Source organism: Hippopotamus amphibius, chromosome 16 (assembly GCF_030028045.1).
Source record: "Hippopotamus amphibius kiboko isolate mHipAmp2 chromosome 16, mHipAmp2.hap2, whole genome shotgun sequence".
NCBI classification, from domain to species: domain Eukaryota; kingdom Metazoa; phylum Chordata; class Mammalia; order Artiodactyla; family Hippopotamidae; genus Hippopotamus; species Hippopotamus amphibius.
In genome coordinates, this window is record NC_080201.1 from 59,457,494 (window position 1) to 59,470,843 (window position 13,350).

General features: G+C 53.0%; 1 protein-coding gene across 7 annotated transcripts in view; it reads left to right on the plus strand.

Annotated features, from left to right (window-relative positions):
• Positions 1-13,350, plus strand: part of LOC130838579 (kallikrein-7-like) — a 102,623-nt gene that overhangs the window by 49,781 nt on the left and 39,492 nt on the right. The window contains exons 1-3 of one of the 7 annotated variants that reach the window (XM_057711877.1): positions 333-379; positions 657-779; positions 1,253-1,412. The exons of 2 other annotated variants lie outside the window; for them this stretch is intronic. In XM_057711877.1, the coding sequence (XP_057567860.1) occupies positions 707-779; positions 1,253-1,412 (233 nt within the window). In that variant the 5' untranslated portion in view covers positions 333-379; positions 657-706. Of the gene's footprint in view, positions 1-332; positions 380-477; positions 500-653; positions 780-1,252; positions 1,413-13,350 lie in introns of those variants that run through there. 4 more of the 7 variants (XM_057711878.1, XM_057711879.1, XM_057711883.1 and 1 more) reach the window with 4 other exon arrangements.

The window sequence follows — 13,350 nt, forward strand, 5'->3', positions numbered from 1 at the left end:
TGGCCCCAGAGGAGGACCCCAGCCAGAGCCCGTGTCCTGAGCTCCGCGGCTCCTTGAATCCTGCTCCTGCCCCTCCGAGCCAGAGCCCCCGGCCCCGCCCTCGGCAGCAGCACCAGGGAGGGTGGGGCCAGGATGTGCGGGGGCGGGAGGGTGGAGAGAGGAGCGTGCGGCCAAGTATTTTAGCTGCCTCTGGGGTTCGAGATACCAGAAATGCAGGAAGGGGTGTCCCAGAGCCGTCTCCACCTCCACCCCAGGGCGCTGAGGGCGGGGACGGGGGTGGGGGGCGGTGGACCTGGTATAAGACGGCCGCCCTGCGCAGGTTTGGAGACGCTTGGCTCCCAACCGAGTCTGGGTCCAGGTCAGATCAGACCCTTGGGAGGTGAGAAGGGGCCTCATTTAGGGTGCGGACATAGGCTGGCTGGAGATCTGAGTCCTGTTCCTGAGGGGAGGGGGCAGTGGGAAGCCTGGATGCCTGGTTATGAAAGATGAGGGGCTGGAGGTCTGGAAATTTTGGTCTCTTAGGGAAAAAGGACCTGGGGATACAGACTTATGGATGGGGAGGGATGGGAGCCCAGATTCCTGGGTCCCAAGGGAAAGGGAGTCTGGGGGCCTGGACTCCTGCTTCCTGAACTCTTTGTCCTTCTGCACCCCAGCAGAAGAGACCCTTCCTCTGCCTGGCAGCCCCGAGAGACTCAGAGAGGCCCCCATGGCAGGCTTCCTTCTTCCACCCCCGCTGATCCTACTGCTGTCCGCAGCCCTGGGATCTGCTGCACAGGAAGGTGAGGACCAGTCAGGGAGGGCTGCCCTGTCCTCTGCACCTCCCATCTTCCCCACGGACCCTCGTCAGGGGCCCCTGTCTGCAAGCGGTCCCTGAGTCAGGAGCTCCCCCTGCTCCAGCAGCTTCCTCCCTCGGGAGACAAGACTCTTCTGCCTCCTGCCTCCTTTCTTCCTGCTTCCTTCTGCCTCCTGGGGTCTCCGTGCCCCCCAGGTCTGCCTTCTGTACTCAGGGTCTCTCCCTTTCGCTTCTGTGGTTGCCCCCAGATTAGATGCTCCCCCTGGGTTTCCGAGAAGGCAGCCTTTGTCTCTCTCCATCTCCATTTCATGCGTTCTCTGCGCTGTTCTCCATTTCTCCTTCTGCATTTCTCCCTGTCTCTCTCTCTGTCTCTTTATCTGCCTCCACATCCCTCAGCTGCTGACTCAGCCTTCCTCTGAGGCTTGCTACCCATGTTTTTCTCCATGTCTCTCTATCCAGCCCAGGGTGCCAGGAGCAGGGAGAGGATTATGTATGGAGACCCATGTGAAAGTGGCTCCCGGCCGTGGCAGGTGGCCCTGCTCAATGGTAATCAGCTCCACTGTGGAGGCGTGCTGGTCAATGAGCAGTGGGTGCTCACCGCTGCCCACTGCATGATGAGGTAGGTGGGCAGGGGGCCCTCTGAGCACTTCCAGCTCTCCCTCTGGGGCTCTGCTCCCTCCCTCTGGGTCCCCACACACCTCTCTCAGGGTGCTAGTCCTTTTCTCTCTGAGTCTCTGTCCCCTCAGCCTCTCACCCTGGCTGGGTGTCTGTCCCTGTGTCTTGGTCTTTGTCCCTCCCCCCCCCCATGCCACCTCTCTGGGTCTCTGTCCCCATCCCCCCGGACCCCCTGGGATCTCTGTTGTTCTCTGTCTGGGTCCCTGGGTCCCCACTCTCTCACTTACAGCGTCTCTCTGAATATTGCCCTCTTCTTCCAGTGCATAGAATGTGCACATGGGCAGTGAAGAGCTGAAAAGAGGCCAGAAGATCAGGGCCACAAAGTCATTCCAGCACCCCGGCTACTCCAAGGAGACCCACGTTAACGACCTCATGCTGGTGAAGCTAAATAGCCGGGCCAGGCTGTCACCCAGTGTGCAGAAAGTCAACCTGCCTTCCCGCTGTGAAGCCCCTGGGACCGAATGTACCGTTTCTGGCTGGGGCACCACCACCAGCCCTGCAGGTGAGGCTGCCTCAGTGACCCAGGAGCCCTAGACCCTGAACCCCTCCTCCCTCAGACCCAGGGGACCAGGAGTCAGGCCCCTTTTCATGATCCTCATGTCAAACCCCCGGCCCCCTCCTCCTTCAGGGTCTAGGATCCTGGACCCCCATCCTCTCCCCATCAGGACCCTCGGTCCACAGTCCCAGGCCTCTGACTGACAAGCCCTCCCACCCTCACCTTGCAGTGACCTTGCCAGAGAACTCATGTGCACAAGTGTCAGCATCATCTCCTCTGAGGACTGCAGGGAGGTTTACGGGGACATGCTGAGAAATTCCATGCTGTGTACTAGCAACCCCGACTCCAACACCGGTGCCTGCAACGTGAGACCGCCTTCCTCCCCTGCCCTGGGTCCCTGGCTGTGTCATCTCCGCACAGAGCCCCACCTTCCCCCTCGACCCAGCATCTTTGCACCTGACCTTGGTTCTAAGCCTTCCTTCATCACCCCCACTCCACCCAAGGCTCACCTTTCCTAGCTCCCTCTGCCCCATTCTCTGCTCAGGTCAATAGTGGGGGCTCAGTGGGGGCTGGTGTGGCCCTGAGGATGCGGCAGAAAGATGAATGGGAGGGGCTGGGGCTGGGGCGCATGGGGCCAGGTCTAGGGGAGGGCAAGGGAACCCCTGGCTTCAAACCCAAACTTTAAAGGGGAGGGGGTGCCCCAAAACCTGGTGATCAAGATAAATCACATTCTAGTGCAATACTTTTAAAAACCCATGCAAAAGTCCATGATGAGCTAAATGTCAGAATTTTCAGTATAGAGTCTTACTGAATTTCCCCTTCACCTCTGGCTTCAATAAGCCCTGTCCTGACCCTTTATGTAAAATTGGGATACCGTGTTCATCATGGACTTTTTCATATTCAATTCAATTTTAAGGTATTGCATTAAAATACTATTTATTGCAATTTCTGAGACTGTGTGACCAAAGTTAATGTCTCACTCACCTCCCTTGGGTGCTGGTCCTGGGCAAAGAACTCTCTCTCCCCTCCTCCTGGTGACCCCTCCCTGTCTCGGAACATTGTCTTCCCACGTCTCTCTTCAACCCCAACCTCATTCCATTCTTCCTGTCTGTGTTGCCATTCCCCCCCCCCACCCCCAGCCCCATTGGCTGTCTGCTGCTGGGACTCTTTTTATTTGCCTACATCTCTGCTTTCTCACAAACAGCCCCTGCATTGCTGTTTCTCTCTCCTCCTCCTCCACCTTTCTTCTCTCCATCCTCTGCTCTTCCTTTCTTCTGCTTCTCTGTGACTCTTTCCCTCTCCTTGTCTCTCTCCCCGTAGCCCCACTCCCTGTGCTCTCACCGGCACCCTCAGGTGTCAGGGATGGTGGGCCTGTACGTGTTAGGGATGGGGTGATGGAACAGGAATGTGTGTCCTGGAGAATGGGGCATCCTTCTTTTCCCCCAGTGAGGGCCAGCTTCATGAATGTGCAAGTTGTACAGTGACACAGGGTCCCACACCCGGGAGAGTCCCTCACTTGGTTTAACACACTCATGTTGCTGTTTTGAAAGTCTGAAGACTTTGTGAGTGAAGGACCGGTATTTTCATTTGCACTGGGCTTATGAATTTGTCATCGGTTTGGCCCCTAGTTTCCAGGAGCACCCTGTCCCTCTTTCATGTGCCTGCATCCATTCCCTGGAGATAGTGTCCTTCTCCCATGGGCTTGGCGCTGAGTCCTTAGCAAATGCTGCGCCCTTCACAGATGCGGAAGGAATGAGGCCCTCATTCCTGGAAGCCCCACCCCTTCCCTGTGATTGGTCCATTTTCCGGGGCTCAAGCCAATGTCTTCATAGAACATGAATTGTCTTCGCCATGATGGTCCGAATTCCTGCTCTTCTATTCGTCCCCAGAGACAATGAGTCTCTCCTCATTGGCCAGGGTGGAAGTCCAGGATCTGGCGAGACAAAGACTAACAACTGTGGGGGTGTATGAGGCTGAAGTGGGGAGGGGGCTTCACTCCGAAGCTGAGGCTAATTTGCTTTATGCCCTCCAGGGTGACTCAGGAGGACCAGTGATGTGCAATGGTTCGTTGCAAGGCCTGGTATCCTGGGGAGTTTTTCCTTGTGGTCAATCCAAGGCGCCAGGTGTCCATACCCAAGTCTGCAGGTACGTTGACTGGATAAACGACACCATGAGAAAGCATCGTTAATCTCTCCATACTCCCATCTCTCCATCCCTACACCCTGAACAGGAAATTCACAGAAATAAGGACATGAGTGATGTACAGTCATACGTGACTTTACATTTCCTCAAAGACATATCAAAACCTCAACAACATACCACGTGTATAAGCCTATCAAATCAGCAAGGACCTAAAACCAAAACAAGAAACACAGAAACTTCCGTGCTGGTAGAGAGATAGCGAGACCAGCACTCTCGGCCACTGAAACTGTAAATTCATACAGCTTTTATGGAAGTTGATTTGCCAACGTGAATCAGGACCCTTGTTCTCCACATTTGACCCACTAATTCTAGTTATGGGAAGATACTACAAAAAAAAAATCAATAATGTGGCCAAGGTTTGAATTTATCACAACATTATCTATCATAGTAGAACAGTGGAAACACTGAACGTGTGTAGAATCAGTGGAGTGTTTAGTAAACGATAGGCTTGAGAAAAAGGATGTTCTGAACCGATTAAGGACAATAATTGTGCAGAACTGTTAGTGTTACACAAGGATGTTTGTGCTCTGTGATGTTAAATGAAAAAAGGAAGATGCAGAAATATATGTGTGTGTCATCCTCACTATGTGAAATGAGAATATTCACAAAATAAAAACTGAAAGGACATGTACCAAACTGCATACAGTGGTGATCGTGGGGTGCCTGCTCCCTTCCACTTCCTTTTCTGTGGGTGTGCATTTTTATAACCTGAAAAACAACGTAAGGTAGAGGAGAGGAGGCCCTTAAGAAAGGGAGGCAGGAAAGAAAAATATATCTGATTTTTGGTCTCTTGCTCTGCCTCCCTACCCGGTGACATATTTTTCTCCATTTTCTGGGTCTCAATTTTCCTCATCTGTCAAATGGAGAAGAGAGAGAGGGAAAGGGAAGGTAGAGAGAAGGAAAGGGAAGGTAGAGAGAGGGAAAGGGAGGCAGGAGAGAAAATGCCTACTTCATCAGGATGGAAAGGGTCGTGCCTGTGTGTCTGGGCATTTCACAGGTGACAAGCTAGGAGAGAGGGAGAAGGTTTGGGGGAGGCAGAGGGCTGGCAGGAAGCCAGGACTGCTGTGTCCCACAAGGGCTTGCCAACAGTGAGCATCCAGCCTCCTGGGGTGGAGGGAGCTGGGTACTGGAACCCTGGTGGGTATGCTCCTGTGCTCAAGAAGACAGGGTAGGGGCCATGGAAAGTGAGGAGGGAGGAGTCCTGGTGACTCAGCCTGGCCACACCCCTGCTCCTACCATCCAGTGCTCCCTGGGCAGTAACACCCAGAAGCTGCTGACAGAGGGATCCTTTGGTGCCCTGGACTCACCCCTCCTACCTGTCTTTCTAGTTTCTCGCCCAGAATTCCCTCCCAGATAGATTGGGACACAGAGGGAGATCGGGAGATAGAGACACAAAATAGAGGACAGAGAGATGGGCAGTGACACAGGCAAACACAACATGACACAGAGAGATTATTTAAGCATCCTGGAAGCCTTTTTAATTTTATTATTATTATTACTATTGCTTTTTCAAAAAATATTTATTTGGCTGTACCAGGTCTTAGTTGCGGCACTCGGGATCTTTTTAGTTTAGGCTTGTGGGTCCTTCGTTGTGGCAATTGGGATCTAGTTCCCTGACCAGGGATTGAACCGGAGCCCCCTGCATTGGGAACATGGAGTCTTAATCGCTGGACCATCAGGGAAATCCGTGAAAGGCATTTTTAAAGTAGAGACAAAAGGTAGTGTTCATTTCCCCCAACTTGACTCAACCCTATCCCCGGCAAAAACTGTCACCCCGTTCACAGGTTCCCTTTGATTCTTTTCTTGGTTACTCTAGCCTATCTGCAGTTCCTTTGGGCGGCATCTCCAAAACATAATGCAGACCTAGCCAGGTGTGCCCACCATGCCTCCCCCTCTCCTGGCGCAGCCCCCTTCCTGGGCTCTCTACATCCACGCTCGTCCACTTCAGTCTATTCCCCAGGCAGATGTGGCTCCTGAGGACCTGTTCTGGTGCCTCCCAGCCTCCCTCATCCACTAGGACACCCAGTGGTCTGTTCCATGTGCCTCCAATACTCTTCCGTGGGCTCTCTCCCTTGACCACGCTCACTCCTCATTGTATCTCATCTCACATGTCACTTCTTCCCAGAGGCATGCCTGACCCCTCTCCCAGTCTAATCCAAGGCCCCCGCTCTCCTGGGTTTTGTTTTGTTCTCAAATCACCTGACGTGCTTCTTCAGAGCCCTTGGTATTACTTCAGCCACAGCTGCCTCCTTGCTGCTGCTTCGATATGTGAAGCCTGTTCTCACCTCAGGACCTTTGCACTTGCTGCTGTTTCTACCCAGAATGCTCTATGTCCAGATATCCACCTGTCTGAGTCCTTACTCAGGCTTTTTCTTAAATAACCTCCTTCCCCCAGTCCCCACCTCATCATCCTCCCATGTAGAGTGGCTCTGAAACAAGAGGGAAGGGGGCAGGGCACGACTTTTAAAAAGAATGACACAGCCCTTGGTCAGAACCAACTAGGTCCAAGATGGCGGAAGAGTCAACTTCCAGCAGACCTTGAACCTCATTCTAGGCTCACTGTAATACATTAGCATCTGAGAAATGACACACCCACCAGTACCTTGACAGTTCTGAGGCTGACAAAGAAAGGCCAAAAAGTGGGCCGTGGCCTAATTTCTGGAACTCCTTCCACTTCTCAAAAATAGTTGCAATAATCCTCCCACTCGTGAGCCTAGGAAATTACCCAGCCCAGAAACATTAACCGCCCCATATTTCAGGGCCTCTCACCTGAGCTGGGCCACACTCTGTCTGTGGAGTGTGCTTCTCCCGGAGCCACTCTCCTCTTTTGAGAAGGACCACATTCTGCCTGTGGAATGTGTATCTCTCTACATAAATTTACTTCTTACCTATCACTTTGTCTCTCACTGAAGGCTTTCTCTACTGAGACATAAAGAACCTGAACATCCCTAGGTCCTGAGACCAGGTGTGTGATTGTAATTAAAAGGCAGTGGGTTCAAGTCCCAATCTGGCTTGTGTGGTTGCAGCTCCATTACTTTATCCTTATTGTCAGTACAGATACTCTGATTATATACACGCTTATATATTTACTACATATATGTGATATGGAACCTGATATATCTCCTGGTTATAGTATATATGCTTTGATTATCCATGTAAACCTTATTATCAGTCTATAAATCTCCATTCATTTCCTATTGCTTCTGTAAGGAATTATCACACATTTATTGGCTTAAAGCAACACAGGTTTCCTACTACAGTTCAGTATGAGGTCAGCGTCCAAAGTCAGCCTCACTGGGCTGATTCCTTCCGGAGGCTCTTGGGGAGAGTCCTTCCCTTGCCTTTGCAGCTTCTAGAGACTGCCCACCTTCTTTGGCTCATTTTTTAAAAAAACTGGCCACCTTTGCCAGATCAGGCTATTTTAAGCATCGCTTGAAAAGGCCATGGCATCAGTCAACAAAGCATCTGCATTCTCACGTGGCCATAATCCATCCCCTGTGGGCTCCAGGTGGCCCCTGCCCTGGGGGCATCCTGTACTTTCTGTGGAGCCCAATGCCAAAGTCAGAAGATAAGATTCCAGAGTTAACCCAAGCCTCATAGCAACCAAATTCCACAGCTATCTCGACCCCCATAGCCATCTTTGACTCATGACTTGGGCTAGCCGATAACCTGACCCCATATTAGGGAAGGTATTCACCATATAGGACCCTAGCCTATCACCTAACAACACCTGGTCACCTTTGGCGCACTGACCAATTGATTAGCAGCATTTTCCTAGCAGGAATTTCCCTTGTTTTGGGGTTATAAAAGGTGGCTGCAAGCCCACCAGAGCGTCAGCTCTCCCCGGTCTGCCAGGAAGTCCTCCTGCTGTCTTTACAGCGTCCCTTCTCCCTAATAAACTCCATCTTCCTTACATTCTGCGTTGTGCCTGGGAGTTCTTTTCTATCCCGCGCTCAGACCATGACATTTTGGTGGTCCATACAGGGATGCCTGCTGGGGTGGCCTCTTCCTCCACCTCCTCACCTCATTCCCTGGGACACTCTGCGCATAGGCGAGTAGCTGTGGAAGCAGCGGAGGACCTCTGGCCAGGGCCACACCCTGGTGTGCTCTGAAGGCCCCACTGCTCACTTCGCCCTGGTAACTGCTGCCCAGAGTGGGTGAGGGTCCCTCTGTCTTCCTTCTAACTGAGGGCTGGGCCCGCTGACATTGTGCGGGCACGGGTCAGGCCTTGAAAAGCCATTAGGGCCCTGCCACTTGAAGATTCCCGTGAGAGGATCAGGGGGTCATGAAACAGACCAGGCTGTTAGAGCATCTGCCCCAGCAAGACAACGTCCGTGCACCGTGAGGCACCCATGGGTACAAGCAGAACACGCAGCCCCCTTCCCCTGGCCGCCGCCTTTCTGGCAGGGTTACGAGGCGGGCTCCTCAGCTTTCTTCCTTCTGGTACTTTCACTCTCTCCCTTCGGTCCCGACTGACACAAGGAACACGAGGTATTGCCTCTGAACCGTCTCGAGTGCCTTTTCACGCTTCGGAGAATCGCCAAACAGTGAGTCTCTCGGTTGCTCCCGAGAGCCCCTTTCCTTTCTTTCCCTGCCTGAGTCGCGTGGTGCCTTAAGTCGCAGGGTTTGATCGCACGCTGAAGGGTCACCTCTCACTGCCGGACGCGGCTGTTGAGATGGTCGCCCAGTTTCTGCCTAGTCACACGGAGAGATCACTGGGACAAAAGGGATGCCTTTCTGTGGGCAGTGACTCTCGGTTCCCTCATTTTTCGGCAGAAGGCTAAAAATGGGTTCTGGTCCGTCTCGGGAGCCTCCCTCAGACTCACCTCTCGGTTGTATCCTCAGAAAGTGGAAGAAATTTGGCCCTGAAAACCTCAAAAAGAAAAGGCTTGCCTTCCTTTGCAAAAAGGCTTGGCCCCAATACAAACTAGGGGACCAAGAACGATGACCTCTTAATGGCACACTGGGTCATAACACAATTCTCCGACTTGATCTCTTTTGCCGAAAGCAAGGGAAGGACTCAGAGCTTCCTTATGTTCAGGCCCTCGTGGCCCTCCGTCAAAATGCAGACCTCAGGGACACTTGCCACATGTGTTTCTCTGCTGCTGCTCTACCCCCTGACCCGCTCCGCCGCCCCCTCTGTCAGACCTTCCAGACGACCCTCTTCTCGGCCTCTCTCACACACAACCTCACCCACCTCCTCATCCAACCCTTGCCTCCGCCTCAACCCACAGCTCAACAGCCCTTATCAGGGGGAGGCCCCCTCCCCCATACCAGGTCCAGAGCTGCCCAACGCCAGGAAGCAGATTCTAATATCCTCCCCTTACGGGATGTACCAAATGGAGACATGGGCGCTGTTAAGGTCCACGTCCCCTTTCCCATGGCTGACGTTTCCCATATCCGAAACAGGTTAGGCTCCTTCAATCAGGACCCCACCACTTTCCTTAAGGAATTTCAGGCTCTCGCTCTAGCTTTGACCTTACATGGCAGGATGTTCATGTAATGTTGACCACTTGCTGTACCCCTGAGGAGAAAAACAGAATATAGACCTTGGCCCAAGCGTGGGCAGGCCAGGCACAGGCTCGAAATCCCAACGAAAACCGAACAGGGGCAGATTCGGTCCCAAGAACAGATCCTGGGTGGAGATACCAAGCTAACGATGGAGGGGCAGCAGGCGGATGAAGTAGGAGAGATTATATGATTACCTGCCTGCTAGAAGGTGTGAGGGAAGTGATTATTAACCCTGTTAATTACAGTAAGCTAGCAAAGTCACCCAGGATCGCTCCGAACACCCCGCCCTTTTCCAGCCCAGCTGGCAGACGCCATGCGGAAATAGAGCAATCTAGACCCAGATCCAGATGAAGGAAGGGCTAATTATGCCATTCACTTCAAAAGCCAGTAAGGGCAAGTGCAAATTGATAATCGGAGGCTTATTTCTAGGTATTGAAAAGAAGAGGAGGGCTTCCCTGGTGGCTCAGTGGTTAAGAATCTACTTGCCAATGCAGGGGACAAGGGTTCAATCCCTAGGCCGGGAAGATCCCACATGCCGTGGAGCAAATAAGCCCGTGCACCACAACAACTGAGCCTGCGCTCTAGAGCCCACGAGCCACAACTATTGAGCCCATGTGCCACAACTATTGAAGCCCATGCACCTAGAGCCTGTGCTCTGCAACAAGAGAAGCCACCGCAATGAGAAGCCCGTGCACTACAACGACAGACAAAAGCTACAAAAACTAGAACAGGGTCCACAAACTCCATCTCCTGTGCTAGCTGATGTGGCCTTCAAGGTCTTTAATAATAGAGAAGCAACATCCAGGAACTGGAAGGAACAGAGAGAAGATGAAAAATTAAGAAAACACGCTCAGTACATGGCTCTTGCTCTCTGCCAGCCCCGCCCACGGCAGGGTACACCAGGGGCTCCTCCCGCTGGTCAGCGGCTGTCGATAACTTGTTATCACCGAGGCCAGCCAGGGCACGTGGTCAGACATTGTCGCACCCTGCCGCCGAACACCCCTTGTCCCATTTGCCGACAGATGGGCCACTGGAAAAGGAGCTGTCCCTCTGGCCCTCAAGTGAGGGGGCCAACCCCTAAGGCTCCCAGGGGCAGGGGTATAATGGGACTCAGTGCCCAGGACAAAGGTCAGGCCCAGTCGCCATTATCGGTGATCATTGATTACCAAGAACAGGAGCCAGACAGCCTCCTGGGTCTCGACCTCCTGGGGGCAGGCGACTACTGCTGGTGCTGGGGACTTAATACACAGGCCCCCGTGGTCCCCATAAGACCAGAGGAAGCCCAGGTGACCCGGGATGTGGCAGGGGCCCCTATCACCTTCCTCACTGACACTGGGCTACTTAGTCAACCTTAACTTCCTTCTCCGGTCCTACTCGGTATTCCTCCATCCCCCTCACAGGAATAGATGGACAGCCTGGCCTCGGCCGCTTTCCTCCCCCACTGCCCTGCTCCCGTGAGAACACCCTGCTTACACGCTCCTTTCTGGTCCTCGCAGCTTGCCCCGTTCCCCTACTAGGCAGGGACCTGCTAGCACGGCTCAGAGCCACCCTATTTTTCACCCAGTAACTATGGCTCTTAATGTTGAATCTGTCCCAGATCACATCCCACCCCATATCGAGCATCAGGTTCCTCCAGGAGGGTGGCACACTTCTACCCCTGGCAGGTCCACGACTGCCCCCTCAGTAGTTAATAAAATAAAACACCTCAACTCCTTTCCCTGAGTCCCACAATACCCTCTTAAGGCGGCCTTTTAATTCCCTGCAACTCCCCACGTGACACTCTGATCCTGGCAGTAAAGAAATCTGATGGTACCTACCGCCTGCTACAAGACCTAAGGGCAACCAATCAGCCGTGGTCCCCTCACCCTCTAGTCCCAAAGCCTTACACCCTCCTAAGTCACATTCCACAAGGACCCCAGCGGTATTCAGCCCTAGATTGAAAAGACGCTTTTTTCTGCATCCCAGTCACTCAAATTCTCAGTTCCTATTTGCCTTTGAAGGGAGAGACCCAGACACGAGACACACCCAACAGCTTCCGTGGACGGTGTCACCCCAGACACTAGACACACCCAACAGCTTACGTGGACGGTGTCACCCCAGGGATTTAGAGATAGTCCCCACGGATTTGGCCAAGCATTAGCAAAAGATCTTTAACTCTTCTGGTCAGAAGGTGGACGGTGCCTCCTCCAATATGTAGACGATCTCCTGATCTGCAGCCCAGATAAACAAACATCAGATAACCGTACTGTTTTAGTTCTCAAACATTTAACAGAACGTGGATACCAAGCATTGCCGACCAAAGCCCAGATGACTTCCCAACAGGTCACCTGCTTAGGGTTAATATTGACCCCGGGAAAAAGGAGTATTGCTCCACACCGAAGGGCTTTAATTCTAAATGTGGCTCTGCCGGCCACTAAGCAACAGCTCAGGACTTTCCTGGGCATGACCAGCTTCTGCTGAATCTGGATCCCAACCTATGGCCTCATGGCAAAACCACTCTATGAGGCTCTGAAAGATCTTCCTCTTGAGTGGACCACTGAGATGAAAACGGCCTTTAGACAACTGAAAGAGGCCCTCGTCACAGCCCCAGCCTTAGGCCTGCCAGACCTCACCAAGCCTTTTTCTCTTTTCACTCACGAAAGAAACGGACGAGCCCTCGGAGTACTAACTCAGTCTCTGGGGCCAGCCCAGCGCCCCGTGGCACGCTTGTCTAAATCCTCAGACCTGACGTCCCGGGGGTGGCCTCCCTGCCTCAGGGCACTGGCGGCCGCAGCATGACCGACAGAAGAGCCTTCCAAACCTCCTATGGGACAACCCCGTACAGTTTATACTCCCCATCAAGTGCTAGATGGCCTCAGTCCTAAAGCCTTCCACTGGGTCTCAGGCAACAGGATCCAAACACATCAAGGATCTGAAATATTGATCCAACCCTGTAACACAATAAACGCTGCTACCTTTTCTCCCAGCCCTGAACCTGATGCCCTCCCATTACACCCCTACCTAGAGACATTAGACCAAAATCGCAGCACTAGAGTAGATCTCCGAGACATGCCTTTGTGCCATCCGGACACAGAATGGTTTATGGGCGGTCGTAGTTTCATAAGGGAGGGACACAGAGATTCAGGCTATGCCGTGGTCAGCCAAAAAGAAGTCATAGAATCTGGTCCACTCCACGGGGCCACCACGTCAGCCCAAAAGGCAGAAGTTATTGCTTTAACCAGGGCTTTCACACTAGCAACGGGACTCCAAGCGAACATTTACACTGACTCAGCTTACGCCTTCCATGCAGTCCATGCGCGTAACGCCATCTGGAAGGAAAGAGGACTTTTAACAACACAGGACACCCCGCTTAAGCACGGACCAGAGATTCTAGACCTGCTGGAAGCGATGCAACTGCCACGGGAAGTGGCCGTCATCCACTGCAAGGCGCACCAAAGGGATGCTTCAGAGGCCGGCAGAGGCAACCGTCAGGCTGACGGCGAGCAAAAACGCAGCCCACAAAATCCTACACGCTCCCTTGGTCCCAAAGTCGAATGCCACCCCAGCCCAGCGCTCAGGCTCAGAGCTAGAAGATGGAAAAAGTCAGGGATTCACCTTAACTCCTGAAGGACGGTTACAGAGCCCAGACAGTAAGTTCCTCTTACCAGAAGCATCTCAATGGAACATCTTCAAC